Source organism: Poromitra crassiceps, assembly GCF_964638095.1.
Source record: "Poromitra crassiceps genome assembly, chromosome: 16".
In the NCBI taxonomy this organism is placed as follows: domain Eukaryota; kingdom Metazoa; phylum Chordata; class Actinopteri; order Beryciformes; family Melamphaidae; genus Poromitra; species Poromitra crassiceps.
Window position 1 is genome coordinate 27,496,350 of NC_139645.1, and position 24,263 is coordinate 27,520,612.

The 24,263-nt window shown below is 46.9% G+C and overlaps 1 protein-coding gene across 1 annotated transcript in view; it reads left to right on the forward strand.

Annotated features, from left to right (window-relative positions):
* Positions 1–24,263, forward strand: part of itfg1 (integrin alpha FG-GAP repeat containing 1) — a 318,962-nt gene that overhangs the window by 70,831 nt on the left and 223,868 nt on the right. Inside the window, exons 7-8 of the mRNA XM_083653071.1 lie at positions 6,954–7,003; positions 22,642–22,732. Coding sequence (XP_083509197.1) covers positions 6,954–7,003; positions 22,642–22,732 — 141 coding nt within the window. The remainder of the gene's footprint in view (positions 1–6,953; positions 7,004–22,641; positions 22,733–24,263) is intronic.

Genomic DNA, 24,263 nt, shown 5'->3' on the forward strand with positions numbered 1-24,263 from the left:
ATCTTTGCTCTTCAGTATGTGTTTGTCAGGTGGACATCATGATATCTTTGCTCTTCACTATGTGTTTGTCAGGTGGACATCATAATATCTTTGCTCTTCAGTAAGTGTTTGTCAGGTGGACATCATAATATCTTTGCTCTTCAGTATGTGTTTGTCAGGTGGACATCATGATATCTTTGCTCTTCACTATGTGTTTGTCAGGTGGACATCATGATATCTTTGCTCTTCAGTAAGTGTTTGTCAGGTGGACATCATAATATCTTTGCTCTTCACTATGTGTTTGTCAGGTGGACATCATGATATCTTTGCTCTTCAGTATGTGTTTGTCAGGTGGACATCATGATATCTTTGCTCTTCACTATGTGTTTGTCAGGTGGACATCATAATATCTTTGCTCTTCACTATGTGTTTGTCAGGTGGACATCATAATATCTTTGCTCTTCACTATGTGTTTGTCAGGTGGACATCATAATATCTTTGCTCTTCACTATGTGTTTGTCAGGTGGACATCATAATATCTTTGCTCTTCAGTATGTGTTTGTCAGGTGGACATCATAATATCTTTGCTCTTCAGTATGTGTTTGTCAGGTGGACATCATAATATCTTTGCTCTTCAGTATGTGTTTGTCAGGTGGACATCATAATATCTTTGCTCTTCAGTATGTGTTTGTCAGGTGGACATCATAATATCTTTGCTCTTCAGTAAGTGTTTGTCAGGTGGACATCATAATATCTTTGCTCTTCACTATGTGTTTGTCAGGTGGACATCATAATATCTTTGCTCTTCAGTATGTGTTTGTCAGGTGGACATCATAATATCTTTGCTCTTCACTATGTGTTTGTCAGGTGGACATCATAATATCTTTGCTCTTCAGTATGTGTTTGTCAGGTGGACATCATAATATCTTTGCTCTTCAGTATGTGTTTGTCAGGTGGACATCATAATATCTTTGCTCTTCACTATGTGTTTGTCAGGTGGACATCATAATATCTTTGCTCTTCACTATGTGTTTGTCAGGTGGACATCATAATATCTTTGCTCTTCAGTATGTGTTTGTCAGGTGGACATCATAATATCTTTGCTCTTCACTATGTGTTTGTCAGGTGGACATCATAATATCTTTGCTCTTCACTATGTGTTTGTCAGGTGGACATCATAATATCTTTGCTCTTCAGTATGTGTTTGTCAGGTGGACATCATGATATCTTTGCTCTTCACTATGTGTTTGTCAGGTGGACATCATAATATCTTTGCTCTTCAGTATGTGTTTGTCAGGTGGACATCATAATATCTTTGCTCTTCAGTATGTGTTTGTCAGGTGGACATCATAATATCTTTGCTCTTCACTATGTGTTTGTCAGGTGGACATCATAATATCTTTGCTCTTCACTATGTGTTTGTCAGGTGGACATCATGATATCTTTGCTCTTCACTATGTGTTTGTCAGGTGGACATCATAATATCTTTGCTCTTCAGTATGTGTTTGTCAGGTGGACATCATAATATCTTTGCTCTTCAGTATGTGTTTGTCAGGTGGACATCATAATATCTTTGCTCTTCAGTATGTGTTTGTCAGGTGGACATCATAATATCTTTGCTCTTCACTATGTGTTTGTCAGGTGGACATCATAATATCTTTGCTCTTCACTATGTGTTTGTCAGGTGGACATCATAATATCTTTGCTCTTCACTATGTGTTTGTCAGGTGGACATCATAATATCTTTGCTCTTCAGTATGTGTTTGTCAGGTGGACATCATAATATCTTTGCTCTTCAGTATGTGTTTGTCAGGTGGACATCATAATATCTTTGCTCTTCAGTATGTGTTTGTCAGGTGGACATCATAATATCTTTGCTCTTCACTATGTGTTTGTCAGGTGGACATCATAATATCTTTGCTCTTCACTATGTGTTTGTCAGGTGGACATCATAATATCTTTGCTCTTCAGTATGTGTTTGTCAGGTGGACATCATAATATCTTTGCTCTTCAGTATGTGTTTGTCAGGTGGACATCATAATATCTTTGCTCTTCACTATGTGTTTGTCAGGTGGACATCATAATATCTTTGCTCTTCACTATGTGTTTGTCAGGTGGACATCATAATATCTTTGCTCTTCAGTATGTGTTTGTCAGGTGGACATCATAATATCTTTGCTCTTCACTATGTGTTTGTCAGGTGGACATCATAATATCTTTGCTCTTCACTATGTGTTTGTCAGGTGGACATCATAATATCTTTGCTCTTCACTATGTGTTTGTCAGGTGGACATCATGATATCTTTGCTCTTCAGTATGTGTTTGTCAGGTGGACATCATAATATCTTTGCTCTTCACTATGTGTTTGTCAGGTGGACATCATGATATCTTTGCTCTTCAGTATGTGTTTGTCAGGTGGACATCATACTATCTTTGCTCTTCACTATGTGTTTGTCAGGTGGACATCATAATATCTTTGCTCTTCAGTAAGTGTTTGTCAGGTGGACATCATACTATCTTTGCTCTTCACTATGTGTTTGTCAGGTGGACATCATGATATCTTTGCTCTTCAGTATGTGTTTGTCAGGTGGACATCATGATATCTTTGCTCTTCACTATGTGTTTGTCAGGTGGACATCATAATATCTTTGCTCTTCACTATGTGTTTGTCAGGTGGACATCATAATATCTTTGCTCTTCACTATGTGTTTGTCAGGTGGACATCATAATATCTTTGCTCTTCAGTATGTGTTTGTCAGGTGGACATCATAATATCTTTGCTCTTCAGTATGTGTTTGTCAGGTGGACATCATAATATCTTTGCTCTTCACTATGTGTTTGTCAGGTGGACATCATAATATCTTTGCTCTTCACTATGTGTTTGTCAGGTGGACATCATAATATCTTTGCTCTTCAGTATGTGTTTGTCAGGTGGACATCATAATATCTTTGCTCTTCAGTATGTGTTTGTCAGGTGGACATCATAATATCTTTGCTCTTCAGTATGTGTTTGTCAGGTGGACATCATAATATCTTTGCTCTTCAGTATGTGTTTGTCAGGTGGACATCATAATATCTTTGCTCTTCAGTAAGTGTTTGTCAGGTGGACATCATAATATCTTTGCTCTTCACTATGTGTTTGTCAGGTGGACATCATAATATCTTTGCTCTTCAGTATGTGTTTGTCAGGTGGACATCATGATGTCTTTGCTCTTCACTATGTGTTTGTCAGGTAGACATCATGATATCTTTGCTCTTCAGTATGTGTTTGTCAGGTGGACATCATGATATCTTTGCTCTTCAGTATGTGTTTGTCAGGTGGACATCATGATATCTTTGCTCTTCAGTATGTGTTTGTCAGGTGGACATCATGATATCTTTGCTCTTCACTATGTGTTTGTCAGGTGGACATCATAATATCTTTGCTCTTCACTATGTGTTTGTCAGGTGGACATCATGATATCTTTGCTCTTCAGTATGTGTTTGTCAGGTGGACATCATGCTATCTTTGCTCTTTAGTATGTGTTTGTCAGGTGGACATCATGATATCTTTGCTCTTCAGTATGTGTTTGTCAGGTGGACATCATAATATCTTTGCTCTTCACTATGTGTTTGTCAGGTGGACATCATGATATCTTTGCTCTTCAGTATGTGTTTGTCAGGTGGACATCATGATATCTTTGCTCTTCAGTATGTGTTTGTCAGGTGGACATCATGATATCTTTGCTCTTTAGTATGTGTTTGTCAGGTGGACATCATGATATCTTTGCTCTTCAGTATGTGTTTGTCAGGTGGACATCATGATATCTTTGCTCTTCACTATGTGTTTGTCAGGTGGACATCATGATATCTTTGCTCTTCACTATGTGTTTGTCAGGTGGACATCATAATATCTTTGCTCTTCAGTATGTGTTTGTCAGGTGGACATCATGATATCTTTGCTCTTCACTATGTGTTTGTCAGGTGGACATCATGATATCTTTGCTCTTCACTATGTGTTTGTCAGGTGGACATCATGATATCTTTGCTCTTCACTATGTGTTTGTCAGGTGGACATCATGATATCTTTGCTCTTCAGTATGTGTTTGTCAGGTGGACATCATAATATCTTTGCTCTTCAGTATGTGTTTGTCAGGTGGACATCATGATATCTTTGCTCTTCAGTATGTGTTTGTCAGGTGGACATCATGATATCTTTGCTCTTCAGTATGTGTTTGTCAGGTGGACATCATGATATCTTTGCTCTTCAGTATGTGTTTGTCAGGTGGACATCATGATATCTTTGCTCTTCAGTATGTGTTTGTCAGGTGGACATCATGATATCTTTGCTCTTCACTATGTGTTTGTCAGGTGGACATCATGATATCTTTGCTCTTTAGTATGTGTTTGTCAGGTGGACATCATGATATCTTTGCTCTTCAGTATGTGTTTGTCAGGTGGACATCATAATATCTTTGCTCTTCACTATGTGTTTGTCAGGTGGACATCATGATATCTTTGCTCTTCAGTATGTGTTTGTCAGGTGGACATCATGATATCTTTGCTCTTCACTATGTGTTTGTCAGGTGGACATCATAATATCTTTGCTCTTCACTATGTGTTTGTCAGGTGGACATCATGATATCTTTGCTCTTCAGTATGTGTTTGTCAGGTGGACATCATGATATCTTTGCTCTTCACTATGTGTTTGTCAGGTGGACATCATAATATCTTTGCTCTTCAGTATGTGTTTGTCAGGTGGACATCATGATGGGAAGAGCAGGAAGGATGAAACCATGTGGCTTTTAAACTAAATTCAAAATGGTTCCTGTGTCGCTCCCTCATGATCATAGTTTGTCTGTTATCTCTCTACCTACAGTCCATGACTATATGTCAGATAGTCATGGAATTCTGGACAAAAACATATTTAACAACAATAAAAAAATATTCTCCGATTTGGGTCCGAGTAGTCTCGCTGGCCAGCCTCCCCTCCCTCCCCTCCCTCCCTACCGTGAGAGGAGTCTGGCGCCGCAGGTCTCCATAACTGGCATAAGCCCTCCCCTGCTCTACTCTGCTCTCCCATTGGAGCGACTGTTTCAGTCGCTGCCGGATGTCCGCTCCCCGCTTATTACAAGCTCTGTCATTGGCTCCGACCATGTCAATCAGAGCGGCTTCCGCTCCCTCCTCCCTTGTGTGTCGCTGTAAATAGTGCCCTGCCGCCGCAGTGAAAACAACAACGCTAACTAGCTAGACAGCTAACGGCAGAAACCTACACGCTAGCTCGTTGCTACACGCTGAAAACGGCAAGTTGGATTGTCGGAAACTATTTTCCAAGGACACTGCCCGCTAAGCGCCGCCCATCGCAATCCCACTATGGAGACCTGCGGCGCCAGACTCCTCTCTACCACATGCCTCCTCGGATGCATGTGCAGCCGCCAGCCGCTTCTTTTCACCTGATAGCGAGGACTTTCAGCGCCGTGGGAGGATCACACTATTCCCTCCAGTTCCCTTAACCCCCTCCCAAACAGGTGCCGCGAACGACCAGAGGCCAATTGTGCCTGTATAGACGCCCGAGCAAGCTAGAGGTAACACGGCCGCTCGGACCTGCGACCCTTGTGTTGGTAACCAGGGGGACTACTCGTATGTCCCTCACGTGTGTATTGTGTTGGTAACCAGGGGGACTACTCGTATGTCCCTCACGTGTGTATTGTGTTGGTAACCAGGGGGACTACTCGTATGTCCCTCACGTGTGTATTGTGTTGGTAACCAGGGGGACTACTCGTATGTCCCTCACGTGTGTTTTGTGTCGGTAACCAGGGGGACTACTCGTATGTCCCTCACATGTGTATTGTGTCGGTAACCAGGGGGACTACTCGTATGTCCCTCACGTGTGTATTGTGTTGGTAACCAGGGGGACTACTCGTATGTCCCTCACGTGTGTATTGTGTCGGTAACCAGGGGGACTACTCGTATGTCCCTCACGTGTGTATTGTGTCGGTAACCAGGGGGACTACTCGTATGTCCCTCACGTGTGTATTGTGTCGGTAACCAGGGGGACTACTCGTATGTCCCTCACGTGTGTATTGTGTCGGTAACCAGGGGGACTACTCGTATGTCCCTCACGTGTGTATTGTGTCGGTAACCAGGGGGACTACTCGTATGTCCCTCACGTGTGTATTGTGTCGGTAACCAGGGGGACTACTCGTATGTCCCTCACGTGTGTATTGTGTCGGTAACCAGGGGGACTACTCGTATGTCCCTCACATGTGTATTGTGTTGGTAACCAGGGGGACTACTCGTATGTCCCTCACGTGTGTATTGTGTCGGTAACCAGGGGGACTACTCGTATGTCCCTCACGTGTGTATTGTGTCGGTAACCAGGGGGACTACTCGTATGTCCCTCACGTGTGTATTGTGTCGGTAACCAGGGGGACTACTCGTATGTCCCTCACGTGTGTATTGTGTTGGTAACCAGGGGGACTACTCGTATGTCCCTCACGTGTGTATTGTCAGACAGCACTTCCTGTCAGTGGCAGAGGTAAATAGCTTGGGCTTGATATAAGCAGTGCACCCTGCTGGCAGCACTGGGTATTGTAACAGCTTGGGCTTGATAGAAGCAGTGCACCCTGCTGGCAGCACTGGGTATTGTATCATCACATCTTGTCAAACAGCAATAGAAGAACACACCAGCACAAACCACTAGAGCAGGAAATCCTTCTGAATTAAAATGTTTGTTTTCCAGCAAACCCCTGTGTTTCCCCCTCAGACTATAGAGTGCACAAATCCATTTGAACCTGTATTGCAATTTGTACGGAAGATTGCGTTTTCCTCTACAAATTACAGCAGGCAACATTCCCAGAGCAACAAATCATGGACTCGGATGGAGTAATTGTATCAGCTAACACTAACAGCCTCTCCCCTCTCTGTCTCTGTGCTCCCTCCCCTCTCTGTCTCTGTGCTCCCTCCCCTCTCTGTCTCTGTGCTCCCCACTCCAGATTTGTTCCTGACAACTGAAGGGCACAAATTCGAGACTTGGATCAACAAGGTAATGAGTCCTCCTTATATCTCTTTTAGCTTCTAGTTTCCCTTCCATGTCTTCTGCCACTTTTTACCACTCTAATGTGGTCTTCAAGTGCCCAATTCAGCCAGAAGTAAGACACTTCACTCCCCTGTGCCTGGGCATAGACAGTTAGTTTAAAATTAGCAGCATGCCCTTATATGGGCATAGGCAGTTAGTTTACAATTAGCAGCATGCCCTGATATGGGCATAGGCAGTTAGTTTACAGTTAGCAGCATGCCCTGATATGGGCATAGGCATTTAGTTTACAGTTAGCAGCATGCCGTGATATGGGCATAGGCAGTTAGTTTAAAATTAGCAGCATGCCCTGATATGGGCATAGGCAGTTAGATTAAAATTAGCAGCATGCCCTTATATGGTAACTTGACGCTGCCAGATGGACGGTTTAGCTCCACATTACGTTTCACTAAACCAGTCGATCTGGGAATGCAGTAACCCGACCCGCTGACGGAGGCGGGCACTTTTTCCAAGCTACTTGGCAGGTGATTGGATGACCCATCTGTCTATCACCGCTGGGGCGTGTTAACTTCAACCAATCAGATCGCCATGCCTCTGACGTCACGTTTGCGACCGGTAGTCTATCATTGATTGAGTCCTCACCGTCCTCATCATCGTAAAGTCGCCTTCGAAGCATGACGTTAGATTATAACAAACTAGTTGTGTGGCTTAGCCTTCCCAAATGTTGAGGGTCGTGTTTTAGAATTTAATACATAGAATTGGGAACGTTACATTCAATTTCATTCAGACTGCCTGTCACTTCCGCGGCGGCAGCCATGTTGACGAGTGAAAAGAACTACAAAGACCATGTACCCACTACTTGCCCAGACAAGCCTAAGCCCGCCTAAGGCTGCCGCTGATTCGTCGAGCCGGCCATGGCTCGACGAATCATCTTAACACGTTAAGTGCCAGAGCCGAGTTTACTCGTCTTACATAATCCAACGCTTGAGTGCCAGAGCCGGGTTTACTCGTCTTACATAAACATTTTTTTTTTTTGACGGTGGGACATCAATCAACAACTTTTACATCTTCGAGATCACTATTGGAGCAAGATAATGTGTATAATCTATTTTACCGACCCACTAAGTGTTGACAGTGCTCCCCCAGACGACCGAAATCAAAGAAAAAACTGCCGCGGGAGCAAGCCGTTCAAGGAAATGGCGAGGCGATTTTACAGTAATCCATTCAAGACTTGTCTTGCCTGAGAGCGGCCGCGCACCGGCAGCAGCACACAGAGAGCGGAGAGCGATTTGCAAAATAGATTATAGGTGAAACACACTTTGAAACACCTCAGAAAGGCCAGAATCAACATCTGCCCATCGCCCACGCATTCCCCGGCCCATCTTGACTCGCACAAGGAGCGTCCGCACGCAGGCAAGCAGGCAGGCAGGCACGCTGGCAGGCAGGCAGGCAGCAGCAACGCGCTTCTGACACGCCCGCTGTACAGCCAGGAGGAAGGAGGAGAAGACACACGGAGGGAGGAGTTTGAATGAGAGGGGTGTTTCCTGCTGTTATGGAGGAAATTACTGTTCAAAACTATTGTTTAGAATGTCTGACGGTCTTACTGATGCCAAAAATGAATGGTTAAAGTGACTGTTTCACAAAAAGCCATTTATCTCTGAATAAATTTCCAGACGCTGAAACCATGCTGTACTCAACGGCTAATATCTACATAACTACTAACTCTGCAAACTAACTCTTTTAGACAGAGAAAGCACACATTCTATTAGTTATTTTTAGATGATTGGTGTTCATGAATTCTTAACAGAAAATAATCCACGGCTGTTGTAAAATGAGCCAGAATCGTCAAAAACACCCCTGGCACAACTTACCCACAGGATTGAAAACATGGCTGGCACTCAATGTGTTAACTGCCTGTGCATGACAAGATGGATTACGTCGAGATAATCTCTTTTGATCTCGCGAGGTTATCCATCTTGCAAGCAAGGTTACTTATATGTAGGGCTGGCACGGATCACGGATAATCCGTGACCCGTACGGATCAGCCCCCACGGTTCGGAACGCGGTTCGGAACATCAATAGTCCGCGGACCCCCCCCCCCCCCTTCGTTTCATTTAACGTTTAATGTTAGTGTATGAGAACGCCCAGCGCAGCCAGACACAGACAGGCATAATCATGGCAAGCACAATTGAGCTTCCTCATCCCTTGTCGCTGCTGTAAAGTATGTCTGAAGGCTGTGGCTAGTGGCTACTAAAGACAGTCACACAAACTTATTTCAACACCTCTGAAAAAGCACAGGAATGCGATCAGCGTGTTGCGCGCTGCACAAGATAACGAGAGCCACAACACACACACACACACACACACACACGCGCGCACACGTTTCACAAACACATTATCACCGGACGGTGAAATGTTGCCTTAGGACACATAACAACAAAACAACACGTGGGGCCACTGAGTAGCTTAACGTAGCATCAACGTTATATTTCCAGACTGACCTGGTCTGGTCTGTAGGTCTGTACCCGTGTCATGTGACTGGTGCAAGCAACAGCCACGAAGTTAGGCATAGCAGTGCCACCTAAAACAGGAAGTTGGGTCGTTCTGCCTTCAGAGTAAAAGCATACATTGTGTCACTTATGAGAAAAAAATATTTTTTGAGCTGTGCAGGGCAACAAATGGTTAGAGAATTATAATAGTATTAAAAAAATCTAATCGAAAATCTAATTTTGAGAGAAAAAATCTGATATATATATATTTTTGCTGATCCGAAAAATCCGTGATCCGTGGCTCAAAATCCGTCACGCGATCCGATCCGTGGGTTTTCTGATCCGTGCCAGCCCTACTTATATGGGCATAGGCAGTTAGTTTAAAATTAGCAGCATGCCCTTATATGGGCATAGGCAGTTAGTTTAAAATTAGCAACATGCCCTTATATGGGCATAGGCAGTTAGTTTACAGTTAGCAGCATGCCCTGATATGGGCATAGGCAGTTAGTTTACAGTTAGCAGCATGCCCTTATATGGGCATAGGCAGTTCGTTTACAGTAGTGTCCTCTAGTAAGAGAGTGGCGTCAGCGGAGGACCAAAATGCAAGAATCATTAGCCAATGAACAGCCAGGAATGGGTCTCGCGCTACTTTTGAATGCTAAAATAAAACCGATAATGTACAATTTGATTAATTTCAAGGGATGAAAAACCCTTTCAAAGTACAACACTGTCTATTTTGATGCAACTCGACAGTGCTGCTTTTTTTACTGAAGAGTTCCACTTTCTACTTCCTGGAAAAAAACTGGTCCATTGGAGTGAATGGAGATGTCGGAACTCTTCTATTATACGGCTCTGGTTTACAGTTAGCAGCATGCCCTGATATGGGCAATAAGAAACTGCATCACTATGTGGTAATGATTTTGTACTAACAACTTGTACTTTTTAAGTAAAAGTTGTATTATTGTCAAAATGCAACTTCATTGTGAATGTGTGATTTCAATCTTCCACAATGTGACACAACACCGTCCAAGTGTCTGCTAGTACGTCTCCTCTACATAGACGGCTGCCTGACTGTACGTTGTTGTATCAGCAGTGCTTCTAATGTAACATGTTATAAGCTCTGTATGCTGATATTGACACTGTATTCTCCATAGAAGAGATGGAGGCAGCTGTTCACATTCAGATGCATCAAGTGAAGGTTATTGATAAGGTTATTGAAAAAGTGAAGGTTATTGATCAGCCCTTCATCTCAAGCATGTCTCAAAGGAGTTTACAGAGAATGAGCCTACTTAGAGCGAACCATCAATCACAGGACCAAATACAGTATGTATGTATGTATGTATGAATGTATGTATGAATGTATGCATGTATGAAGGAATGGGTTTATTTGATAAATAAAAAAATACAAGCATACAGCACAAGGTAATTCAGCAGGATGACACAAAGAAAAGTCCTCACACTTATTTCCATTGTTGTCTCGATCCTGAAACAACAAACATCAATATAGAACAATCAAGAATAAAAAGAGGAAGATACAAACCAACACAAGTTAAAAACCATTCAAAGAAAGTGTTTGCACTATATTACTGTAGTGTATTACTGTAGTTTATTACTGTAGTTTATTACTGTAGTTTATTACTGTAGTTTATTACTGTAGTTTATTACTGTAGTTTATTACTGTAGTTTACTAATTGTTTCAGAAGGTTTTTAAAACTATTATTAGCAGCTTTAATTTCGTTTGGGTATTTTGTTAGAGGAATGCACTTCTCCCAACTTTGCTTTTTAGTATACGACAAAATAAAACACAAGGAAGTGAAACGAATCACGAGACACCAAATAAACAGGCTAACCTACAGTATCCTACAGTATCCTACTGCCCCTACAGTATCCTACTGTAGCTAGCTGCTCCTACAGTATCCTACTGTAGCTAGCCGCTCCTACAGTATCCTACTGTAGCTAGCTGCTCCTACAGTATCCTACTGTAGCTAGCTGCTCCTACAGTATCCTACTGCCCCTACAGTATCCTACTGTAGCTAGCTGCTCCTACAGTATCCTACTGTAGCTAGCTGCTCCTACAGTATGCTACTGTAGCTAGCTGCTCCTACAGTATCCTACTGTAGCTAACTGCTCCTACAGTATCCTACTGTAGCTAGCTGCTCCTACAGTATCCTACTGTAGCTAGCTGCTCCTACAGTATCCTAGCTGCTCCTACAGTATCCTACTGTAGCTAGCCGCTCCTCCTACAGTATCCTACTGTAGCTAGCCGCTCCTACAGTATCCTACTGTAGTCACTTATAATCACTTTACTGTAATGCAGCCTTTAAAACCAGGAAAAGACAACACTTACCGGTATGCGAAATCACCATATTTACCATATCTAAACCGCCAGAGGGCCCGTTACATGACCTGACCACCAGAGGGCCTGTTACATGACCTGACCACCAGAGGGCCCGTTACATGACCTGACCACCAGAGGGCCTGTTACATGACCTGACCACCAGAGGGCCTGTTACATGACCTGACCACCAGTGGGCCTGTTACATGACCTGACCACCAGAGGGCCCGTTACATGACCTGACCACCAGAGGGCCTGTTACATGACCTGACCACCAGAGGGCCTGTTACATGACCTGACCACCAGAGGGCCTGTTACATGACCTGACCACCAGAGGGCCCGTTACATGACCTGACCACCAGAGGGCCCGTTACATGACCTGACCACCAGAGGGCCCGTTACATGACCTGACCACCAGAGGGCCCGTTACATGACCTGACCACCAGAGGGCCTGTTACATGACCTGACCACCAGAGGGCCTGTTACATGACCTGACCACCAGAGGGCCTGTTACATGACCTGACCACCAGAGGGCCCGTTACATGACCTGACCACCAGAGGGCCCGTTACATGACCTGACCACCAGAGGGCCCGTTACATGACCTGACCACCAGAGGGCCTGTTACATGACCTGACCGCCAGAGGGCCTGTTACATGACCTGACCACCAGAGGGCCTGTTACATGACCTGACCACCAGAGGGCCTGTTACATGACCTGACCACCAGAGGGCCTGTTACATGACCTGACCGCCCTCTGGCGGTCAGGTCATGTAACAGGCCCTCTGGTGGTCAGGTCATGTAACGGGCCTTACATGACCTGACCGCCAGAGGGCCCGTTACATGACCTGACCGCCAGAGGGCCTGTTACATGACCTGACCACCAGAGGGCCCGTTACATGACCTGACCACCAGATAGCCTGTTACATGACCTGACCACCAGAGGGCCTGTTACATGACCTGACCCCCACAGGGGCCTGTTCATCACCTGACCACCAGAGGGCCTGTTACCTGCACCTTTACAGCGACTCTCTCCAGTATGTGTCAACCACATGATTGGAATGGACAGACTGCGCTTGTTCTCTCTGCGGAGGAGATGGGTGGGCTATTTAACATTCTAGGAGGGGAGAAGGTAGACCTGCACACCGCTCTATCTGATCCCAGGGAAATGGAATGGAAGGGAGGGAGAGAGAGAGGGAGAGAGAGAGAGAAACTGAGATTGAACGATTTAGCTGAGGCAGAGTGTGGGAGGTGAGAGAGAGGGCGAGGGAGAGAGAGTGAAGAGAGAGACTAGCCCAGAGGCTGATATGAAGGGACATGGCGTTCGGTGTTGGAGTTTCTGTTTTGAGCGGTCATGAAGAGAAGGAGGACATGTTGACTAGTCGGTAGGGCTGCAGTGTATAATCAATCAATCAAACAATCAAGATTTTGGCTTCCCACAATTATGAAAACAAGAGAATCTAAAGTGGAGACAAAAGGTGTCCGTTTAGCAATGTTTCTCTCCTTTTGTCTTGTGTTGTAAATCCAGTGCACCCTTTTTCCCTTGCCCCTGCTCCAAAGCCCAAACACACTGTGGTGCAGGTAGCTCCGCCTCTCCTCCAAAGCCCAAACACTGTGGTGCAGGTAGCTCCGCCCCTCCTCCAAAGCCCAAACACACTTTGGTGCAGGTAGCTCCGCCCCTCCTCCAAAGCCCAAACACACTTTGGTGCAGGTAGCTCCGCCCCTCCTCCAAAGCCCAAACATACTGTGGTGCAGGTAGCTCCGCCCCTCCTCCAAAGCCCAAACACACTTTGGTGCAGGTAGCTCCGCCCCTCCTCCAAAGCCCAAACATACTGTGGTGCAGGTAGCTCCGCCCCTCCTCCAAAGCCCAAACACACTGTGGTGCAGGTAGCTCCGCCCCTCCTCCAAAGCCCAAACATACTGTGGTGCAGGTAGCTCCGCCCCTCCTCCAAAGCCTAAACACACTGTGGTGCAGGTAGCTCCGCCCCTCCTCCAAAGCCCAAACACACTGTGGTGTGTGTAGCTCCGCCCCTCCTCCAAAACCCAAACATACTGTGGTGCAGGTAGCTCCGCCCCTCCTCCAAAGCCCAAACACACTGTGGTGCAGGTAGCTCCACCCCTCCTCCAAACCCCAAACATACTGTGGTGCAGGTAGCTCCACCCCTCCTCCAAAGCCCAAACACACTGTGGTGCAGGTAGCTCCGCCCCTCCTCCAAAGCCCAAACACACTGTGGTGTGTGTAGCTCCGCCCCTCCTCCAAAACCCAAACATACTGTGGTGCAGGTAGCTCCACCCCTCCTCCAAAGCCCAAACACACTGTGGTGTGTGTAGCTCCGCCCCTCCTCCAAAACCCAAACATACTGTGGTGTGTGTAGCTCCACCCCTTATCCAAAGCCCAAACACACTGTGGTGCGTGTAGCTCCGCCCCTCCTCCAAAACCCAAACACACTGTGGTGTGTGTAGCTCCGCCCCTCCTCCAAAGCCCAAACACACTGTGGTGCGTGTAGCTCCGCCCCTCCTCCAAAACCCAAACATACTGTGGTGCAGGTAGCTCCGCCCCTCCTCCAAAGCCCAAACATACTGTGGTGCAGGTAGCTCCACCCCTCCTCCAAAACCCAAACATACTGTGGTGCAGGTAGCTCCGCCCCTCCTCCAAAACCCAAACATACTGTGGTGCAGGTAGCTCCGCCCCTCCTCCAAAGCCCAAACACACTGTGGTGTGTGTAGCTCCGCCCCTCCTCCAAAGCCCAAACATACTGTGGTGCAGGTAGCTCCACCCCTCCTCCAAAGCCCAAACATACTGTGGTGCAGGTAGCTCCGCCCCTCCTCCAAAGCCCAAACATACTGTGGTGCAGGTAGCTCCACCCCTCCTCCAAAGCCCAAACACACTGTGGTGCAGGTAGCTCCACCCCTCCTCCAAAGCCCAAACACACTGTGGTGCAGGTAGCTCCACCCCTCCTCCAAAGCCCAAACACACTGTGGTGCAGGTAGCTCCACCCCTCCTCCAAAGCCCAAACACACTGTGGTGCAGGTAGCTCCACCCCTCCTCCAAAGCCCAAACACACTGTGGTGCAGGTAGCTCCACCCCTCCTCCAAAGCCCAAACACACTGTGGTGCGTGTAGCTCCACCCCTTCTCCAAAGCCCAAACACACTGTGGTGTGTGTAGCTCCACCCCTCCTCCAAAGCCCAAACACACTGTGGTGCAGGTAGCTCCACCCCTCCTCCAAAGCCCAAACACACTGTGGTGCGTGTAGCTCCACCCCTTCTCCAAAGCCCAAACACACTGTGGTGCGTGTAGCTCCACCCCTTCTCCAAAGCCCAAACACACTGTGGTGTGTGTAGCTCCACCCCTCCTCCAAAGCCCAAACATACTGTGGTGCAGGTAGCTCCACCCCTTCTCCAAACCCGAAACACACTGTGGTGCGTGTAGCTCCACCCCTTCTCCAAAGCCCAAACACACTGTGGTGTGTGTAGCTCCGCCCCTCCTCCAAAGCCCAAACACACTGTGGTACAGGTAGCTCCGCCCCTCCTCCAAAACCCAAACACACTGTGGTGCGTGTAGCTCCACCCCTCCTCCAAAACCCAAACATACTGTGGTGCAGGTAGCTCCGCCCCTCCTCCAAAACCCAAACATACTGTGGTGCAGGTAGCTCCGCCCCTCCTCCAAAGCCCAAACACACTGTGGTGTGTGTAGCTCCACCCCTCCTCCAAAGCCCAAACACACTGTGGTGCGTGTAGCTCCACCCCTCCTCCAAAGCCCAAACACACTGTGGTGTGTGTAGCTCCACCCCTCCTCCAAAGCCCAAACACACTGTGGTGCGTGTAGCTCCACCCCTTCTCCAAAGCCCAAACACACTGTGGTGTGTGTAGCTCCACCCCTCCTCCAAAGCCCAAACACACTGTGGTGCAGGTAGCTCCACCCCTCCTCCAAAGCCCAAACACACTGTGGTGCGTGTAGCTCCACCCCTTCTCCAAAGCCCAAACACACTGTGGTGCAGGTAGCTCCACCCCTCCTCCAAAGCCCAAACACACTGTGGTGCGTGTAGCTCCACCCCTTCTCCAAAGCCCAAACACACTGTGGTGTGTGTAGCTCCACCCCTCCTCCAAAGCCCAAACATACTGTGGTGCGTGTAGCTCCACCCCTTCTCCAAAGCCCAAACACACTGTGGTGTGTGTAGCTCCGCCCCTCCTCCAAAGCCCAAACACACTGTGGTGTGTGTAGCTCCGCCCCTCCTCCAAAGCCCAAACACACTGTGGTACAGGTAGCTCCGCCCCTCCTCCAAAACCCAAACACACTGTAGTGCGTGTAGCTCCGCCTCTCCTCCAAAGCCCAAACACACTGTGGTGCAGGTAGCTCCGCCCCTCCTCCAAAACCCAAACACACTGTGGTGCGTGTAGCTCCGCCTCTCCTCCAAAGCCCAAACACACTGTGGTGCAGGTAGTTTCAGCTCCGCCCCTCATGAATCCACACATGGGCGCACACACGCACACACACACACACACACACACACACACACACACACACACACACTGGGGCCATTTCCTGACATGGTTGCAGCATAAGAGGCTGTGTGTTAATCCCACAGTGGTGTTGGTCACAGGCCAGCACACGTCTCTCTCTCTCTCTCTGTTTTAATTACTTTTCTCTCCTTCCCCCCCTCCCTAAGTCTCCCTCCGTCTCCCCTCATCCCTCTGTTTTTCTGCGATTACACCAGAGCAGGCAGTGTCACCGAGGGCGGGAGAGGAGGGGGGGGGGGGGGGAACTGGGGGGACCCCGGAGAGATGAGTGCTGAGAAGAGGCATTTTCATTGGCCAGCGAGGAGAGCCGAGACGCCCCCGAGGTCAATTCTTGAACCGCCGATATGATCATTCAATTCAGCATCCAGGGAAGAACCGCCTTCTCTCCCCAGACACCCACGCACATACACACACACACACACACACACACACACACACACACACACACACACACACACACACACACACACACATACACTTCTGCTCTCACACACACACACACACACACACACACACACATACACACTTCTGCTCTCACACACACACACACACACACACACACACATACTGTACACACTTCTGCTCTCTCTCACACACACACATGCACACACACACACACACACACACACACACACACACTCATAAACATGTGCGCACACACACACACACACACACACACACATACATGAACACGCGCACACACATAAACACGTGCACACGCACGCACACACACACATATACACTTCTGCTCGCACACACACACGCATGCGTGCGCACACACACGCACACACACACACACACAAAACACACGATGACACACAGGAGAGACGTCAGCGTTTTTATACCTGCACTCAATCTCTCCCTTTTCTGTCTTTCAAGCAAAGAATTGTACACATTCGGCGCAAACACACACCTGCAACTACCAACACCCCCCCCCCCCACCAAACCACCCCCCCCCCACACACACCTGCAACTACCAACACCCCCCCCCCACCAAACCACACCCCCCCCACACACACCTGCAACTACCAACACCCCCCCCCACCAAACCACCCCCCCACACACACACCTGCAACTACCAACCCCCCCCCCCCACCAAACCACACCCCACACACACACACCTGCAACTACCAACCCCCCCCCCCCCCCACCAAACCACACTGGGCGCAGGCGTTTACACAGATGAATATAAACGATCCAATTTGGATGTTTTATTGTTATTTGCTCGGGGAACGTATTCAAATGAGCCACCTGCAAATCGTCTCATTTCATGCTAGTTTGCCGATGTCATTTATTTACCATCACAAATGTTTTGCGCGGGCTTGAAAGCGTAATATGCACATAATATAATAATGTAGCCGCAACTTCCGCCCTCCTAAGTCCACGCGGAGCGACAGATTATTTTTGCTCGGAAAAGTCCTTTTTAAAATGGCTCATTTCATGCATTCTTTCATGTAGGTGATTTAATATATTCACCTCTGGTTTAGTTATTTGTTTATTAGTTTATTTTTAAATGAGCCTGTCTGGAATGTGCATGGCGGTGGGTTAGGATCCAGGGAAGGTCCATGAGCAGGTCCTAAAGTCCTGGGGCCGGTTGCACAAAACACCTTGAGTTAAGAATTTCCTTAAAGTCCGAGTTAAAGTCGAGCTGAACCCAACAATGACTTTTCTTTTCTTTTAGTTCAAATACCTGGGTATGCATGCAGTGCACCTATTTAATAATGTATGCCAAAAAAATCACAGATATAATTTCTTTAGTTTTTCAAACTTTTTCACATCACAAGTTCATTTTTCAAGATTTCATTGATAACAGCAATCTACAGTTTGCTGACGTCACCTAGTACTATCAAATTTCTACTCCATTTCAACCAATCATATCACAACATGCAGCTGTCAATCAAATTTCAGGATAATTTTATCTTCCAAATGAAGTAAAAAATGGTGCCTAGTGCCTGTCATCTGGCAGAATTCCTATCCCATAAACTAACTACTAACTTGGCCAATTGTATGTAACATGAACAAAAAACAAAAACTATAATCTCTAAGAATGCAAAGAAATGTAACTGGCTCGTTAAAACGCGCATTCCAGGAATATCGTATTTACAGAAATAGCGTGAATGGCGCGCTCTTGAGAGCGTGGTAGTCAGGGGTCGCCCCTCCGAGATTCCAGACGGGCGGGCAGCACCCATGCATCGGATTGTCCGCTCGCTCCGCACAAAGCAGCTGGCTGCCTGGTACTCTGCGGATCCCACTCGCGTAGCACGACAACAGGCTGAATCCCACTCGATTTGGGGGTGGAACACGCCATGATTGACCAATGCCAAAGCCAGTCGACAGAATTGTCAAATCAAATCATCGACACCACATTATGGTCCGCCTCTCAATTTGTTTTCAGTCTGAAACAGACTCAGATGCACGTGACGAACGGGTTCACATCGACTTTAAGGTTTCCTTAAATTAAAATCAGTTGCACAAAACACTCTCAAGTCTTCTCCTTAAGGTTAAATATTTTAAGTAAAACTTAAGGACAAGACATAAGGGTGTTTTGTGTAACAGATTTTATTGTATGGACATCTTACCTCGGACTCTAAGAAAAATCTTAACTCAAGGTGTTTTGTGCAACCGGCCCATGGAAACCACCATGATTTCTGGCCAAGCAAAAAGGTGCAGGTGTATAGAGTGCCAAAGTGGAACGTCACTTCCTGTTTCAGCACTGTACCAGAGATCTTCATCCGCCATTTATTTTCCCATACACATTTCGTAAAATGCTTATAAAAATAGTTTTACTTGTTCAAACCAAACGGTTCAGATATATTTAGAAACAGGAGGGATCACATAACATTTCACTCGGACCAAAACGTTAAAAAAAAATGCCGGTTTAAAGAAAATATTTTTTTGACTAGAGCATTGCCCCAACGGGTGGCCGGAGTCAGCACAACGCTCAGCTGCTATATACGTAAGGCGACCCTAAACCTGCCTACAAGTACCACATGCATAACCATTTAAAGCTGCACCCGGTAGCCATAAGCTAACTGCACCCTGTAGCCATAAGCTAACTGCACCCGGTAGCCATAAGCTAACTGCACCTGGTAGCCATAAGCTAACTGCACCCTGTAGCCATAAGCTAACTGCACCCTGTAGCCATAAGCTAACTGCACCCTGTAGCCATAAGCTAACTGCACCTGGTAGCCATAAGCTAACTGCACCCGGTAGCCATAAGCTAACTGCACCTGGTAGCCATAAGCTAACTGCACCCTGTAGCCATAAGCTAACTGCACCCGGTAGCCATAAGCTAGCTGCACCCTGTAGCCATAAGCTAACTGCACCCGGTAGCCATAAGCTAACTGCACCCGGTAGCCATAAGCTAACTGCACCTGGTAGCCATAAGCTAACTGCACCCGGTAGCCATAAGCTAACTGCACCCGGTAGCCATAAGCTAGCTGCACCCGGTAGCCATAAGCTAGCTGCACCCTGTAGCCATAAGCTAGCTGCACCTGGTAGCCATAAGCTAGCTGCACCTGGTAGCCATAAGCTAACTGCACCCGGTAGCCATAAGCTAGCTGCACCCGGTAGCCATAAGCTAACTGCACCCGGTAGCCATAAGCTAGCTGCACCTGGTAGCCATAAGCTAGCTGCACCCGGTAGCCATAAGCTAACTGCACCCTGTAGCCATAAGCTAGCTGCACCCGGTAGCCATAAGCTAGCTGCACCTGGTAGCCATAAGCTAACTGCACCCGGTAGCCATAAGCTAACTGCACCCGGTAGCCATAAGCTAGCTGCACCTGGTAGCCATAAGCTAGCTGCACCCGGTAGCCATAAGCTAACTGCACCCGGTAGCCATAAGCTAACTGCACCCGGTAGCCATAAGCTAGCTGCACCTGGTAGCCATAAGCTAGCTGCACCCGGTAGCCATAAGCTAGCTGCGCCAACATTAGCCAGGAGAAGTGCCAATAGACTGAACAAAGTAGGCAGACGACAACCTAGATTTTGTTTGAACATCGTTCTCAAATAAACAGTTGAATGTATTCAGAGCAGGACAGACTCCCGCTGTCCCTGCACAAAGCAAGTCAAACAGCATCTCCAGCTCAGACAAGCTTGCTAGAGTTTCGTCCAATCACATCGTGGCTCATTTGAAAGGAGGCTGTTCCACATACCCGCCTACAGTAGTTAACCCTTGACTTGTTGTACAGACCTTTTTGAGCAGAATGGGTCATTTTGATTGGACTAGTGAACTACTTAGTGGGAGGAGTCAATGGCTACTAAAGTGCAGTAGTTGTGAGTGACATGAACAGATGGGAAGAATGATAACAAGACGTGTAATCCTTTGACCTCCATACATCAAGCAGCTGCTCTCAGACAGTTAAACACACACACACACACGCACGCACGCACGTGCACACACACACACACACACATGCACGTACGCGCGCACACACGCACGCACACACGCACACACACACACACACACACACACACACACACACACACACACACACACACACACACACACACACACACACACACACACAGATTTAATCATGACATCTTGCAATCAGGCAGCCAGCCTGTCAATCACGCCGGCTAACACCCCATCAGCACACCCACGGGTGTGTGTGTGTGTGTGTGTGTGTGTGTGTGTGTGTGTGTGTGTGTGTGCGTGTGCGTGTGTGTGTGTGTGTGTGTGTGAGAGTGAGTGAGAGAGTGTGTCCACTCGTGTAGTGAGTATGTGTGATTGGAAGCTCTTGACCCATTAACATGGGTTAATTCTTCCAGCTTTTGAAAAGATCAATCAACTTCAGAGTGTTTCTCTCCTTCTCACTCACACACACACACACACACACACACACACACGCACACTCACACACACACACTACGCACGTGTACACACACACGAGCGCAAGCGCACACACACACACACACAGTCACACACACACACGCACACGCACACGCATACACATTACACACACAGGGTTTGGGTAGGACTTAGTTGAACATACAGTACATGCATGCATTTAGAGAAGACAGACAAAGAGAGACACTGGCCTTGTTCACACTGGTAGGCCAAATCCTATTTTTGGCCCATCCAGATAGATTTTCTGAAGTGTGAACAGCAACAAAACAATGTGGAATCTGATTTTTGCAACTTGGCCCAAACCAAAATCAGCAAAGAAAATAAGCAAAGACAGGAATTGCTCCATCTGTATGGAGGTGGTTTGAAATGCGATTCCAATCTGCTCTGGACTGATGTGTCTGCAGTGTGGACGCTCTGCTCACTCAAATCACATTTTCAGTGTCTTTTGCAGGGGGCGGGGCTTGAATATCAGACAGGCTGCAAACACTGGCAGAAACAGCCACCTAGCAAAGTTCGCTCAGAATGGAGGCGGAGCTACTTCATAGATAGAAACAGTGGTGAGCAGACAAGCAGCAGTGTCAAGCCAACTGGCGTTAAATACACCACTTCTGGTCATAACTTTCAAAATAAAATCTCCGTCTTTCCCAGGCTTCAGCTGCTGCACTGCCAAATGTCGAGGAGTTCTGCACCGTGATTTCTTTTTAAACATTTATGTAAGCTATTTCATGGAATTTATTGAGTTGCCTCATGTCTGGAGGCTCTGCGTGTTGGTAACAGTGTACAGAACAGGGTATTCTTTTATTTTGAAGACTATAAACGGAAGTAGTTGTGTTCAGTCCTGTATACTTGACACTGTGTGTGCCTGCTCCTGCTTCTGTGTTGGAAAGCAGCATCCCCAGCGTAGTTGTTTACCTATGTTGTTACCACGGTAACACATGCAGATAGGTTGGTGCTGTCTGGACACACATATCCGACTTGAACACTTGCCCAAATCAGATTTGTGGCAGTGCGGACAGGCTTACAAATCTGATTTGGTTCCAACAAATCCAAAATCTGATTTGGTTCAACAAATCATATCTGCCTGCTGTGTGAACGAGGCCATACTGTAGCCTATGATGGATAGTAATTAAATTCAATGTCTCTCTCTCCCCCCCTCTCTCTCTCTCTGTGTTTCTCTATCTGTCCCTGTGTCTCTCTCCCTCTCTCTCTCTCTCTCTCTCTCTCTCTCTCTCTCTCTCTCTCTCTCTCTCTCTCTCTGTGTTTCTCTCTCTGTCCCTGTGTCTCTCTCCCTCTCTCTCTCTCTCTCTCTCTCTCTCTCTCTCTCTCTCTCTCTCTCTCTCTCTCTCTCTCTCTGTGTTTCTCTCTCTGTCCCTGTGTCTCTCTCCCTCTCTCTCTCTCTCTCTCTCTCTCTCTCTTTGTATCTCTCTCTCTCTCTCTGTCTATCTCATCCCTCAGGCTGGAAACTTCACCAAGTTGGATGGCGTGCTGCCAGCAGACAAACCAGAAAACGCCAAGTTTGTCGGACAGTCGTCCTTTGTGGATTTCGGTGAGATTGACTGAGATTGACTGTCACTTTGTGAGAATGTGTGTGTGTGTGCGCGCGCGCGTCGTACGTGCGTGCGTGCGTGCGTGTGCGTGCGTGCGTGTGTGTATGTGCGTGTGTGTGTGCGTGTGCGTGTGCGTGTGTGTGTGTGTGTGTGTGTGTGTGTGTGTGTGTGTGTGTGTGTAAATGTTAGCAGGCAGAGCCATGCCTCTCCTCTAAGTCGTGTAAGTTCTCTCTGCATTTGCAGCTCTGGAGAGGCTTCCAGAGAGGACTGTCTGTACGTGCTCTGTGGCCTTTTCCACCACAGCTCTCTCATCACACTAGTCCACTATCAAAACCACTAGTCCACACTGAGCATCAGTCCACTAACCCTTCATCTGTGCTTTTAGCAATAAACACTATAGATACATTGATAGATAGATAAATACATTGAACATGGATTTGTTTGAACAATACTTCTCTACATGATACCATGTTAAATAAACATAATGTAAGGTATTTAGAGAGGGAAATACTCCCGGCTATGTTGTTACTGCAGTCAAACAGTCGCTATCTCCAGCTCAGACAAATTGCTGGAGTTCAGCAACTCATTTGTCAACAGCCTCTCAGAGCCAATCAGGACTCTGCTATTTCACGTACCCGCATGTTGGCCCCGCCTACATTAGTAGGCTGTTTTTGAGAGCTTTTTGCTGAGAATTGATCATTTTTACTGGGTGTAAAACATATGAGACAGTCTATGTGCCGTGACTATAGAGCAGTGCAGGGATGAGTCTGGAAGTAGCTGTGTGTGTATCCCTTTAAGACCACGAACCGCGCGACTACGTCTTAAAGGGATACACACACAAATGAGGGATACACACGCAAATGCTGCATCAGGTATCAATGGGTTAAATGCATGAAATAAGCTCTGTGGTTAACAACAGTTTATGGGAGTGGGAATTTGTGTTCAGCAGGATAATCTTCACAAACGTGGACCAGTTTTATGAATTTTGAAGCGTAAATGCCAAAACGTGATTCTCAGAGAATGTTTAAAAAGTCATCAAAAAATCCTCGTTTGTGAAGATTATCCTGCTGAACCCAAATGACCACTCCCATAAGCTTACAGACCTTATTCCATGCATTTTAATCAAAATCCCCATTGTAAAATCCCATAGCCTTTTCTGCCATTTCTGGTTAAAAGCCTACAAAAATACGTCATCCCTGTGGCGCTGTATTTGACTAGTGGACTAGCTTTCGGGAGTAATGGATGACTACTAAACTGCAGTACTCATGAATGCCCTCCTCTCATCACATAGCTCCCCCCCTTCCCCCCCCCCACACACACACACACACACACACACACACACACACACACACACACACAGACAGACACGCACTGACACACACACAGAGTCAGAGTTGTATGAGCATCTTATCCCCTTAAACCATCTTGGCCAGTAGGAGGCATTGTTCAGCTGGGCTTTAGATTGATCCTCCACAAATCTCCACTGGCTGTGTAATCTGCAGCCTGCAGCCTGCTCACCACCGAGCGGCC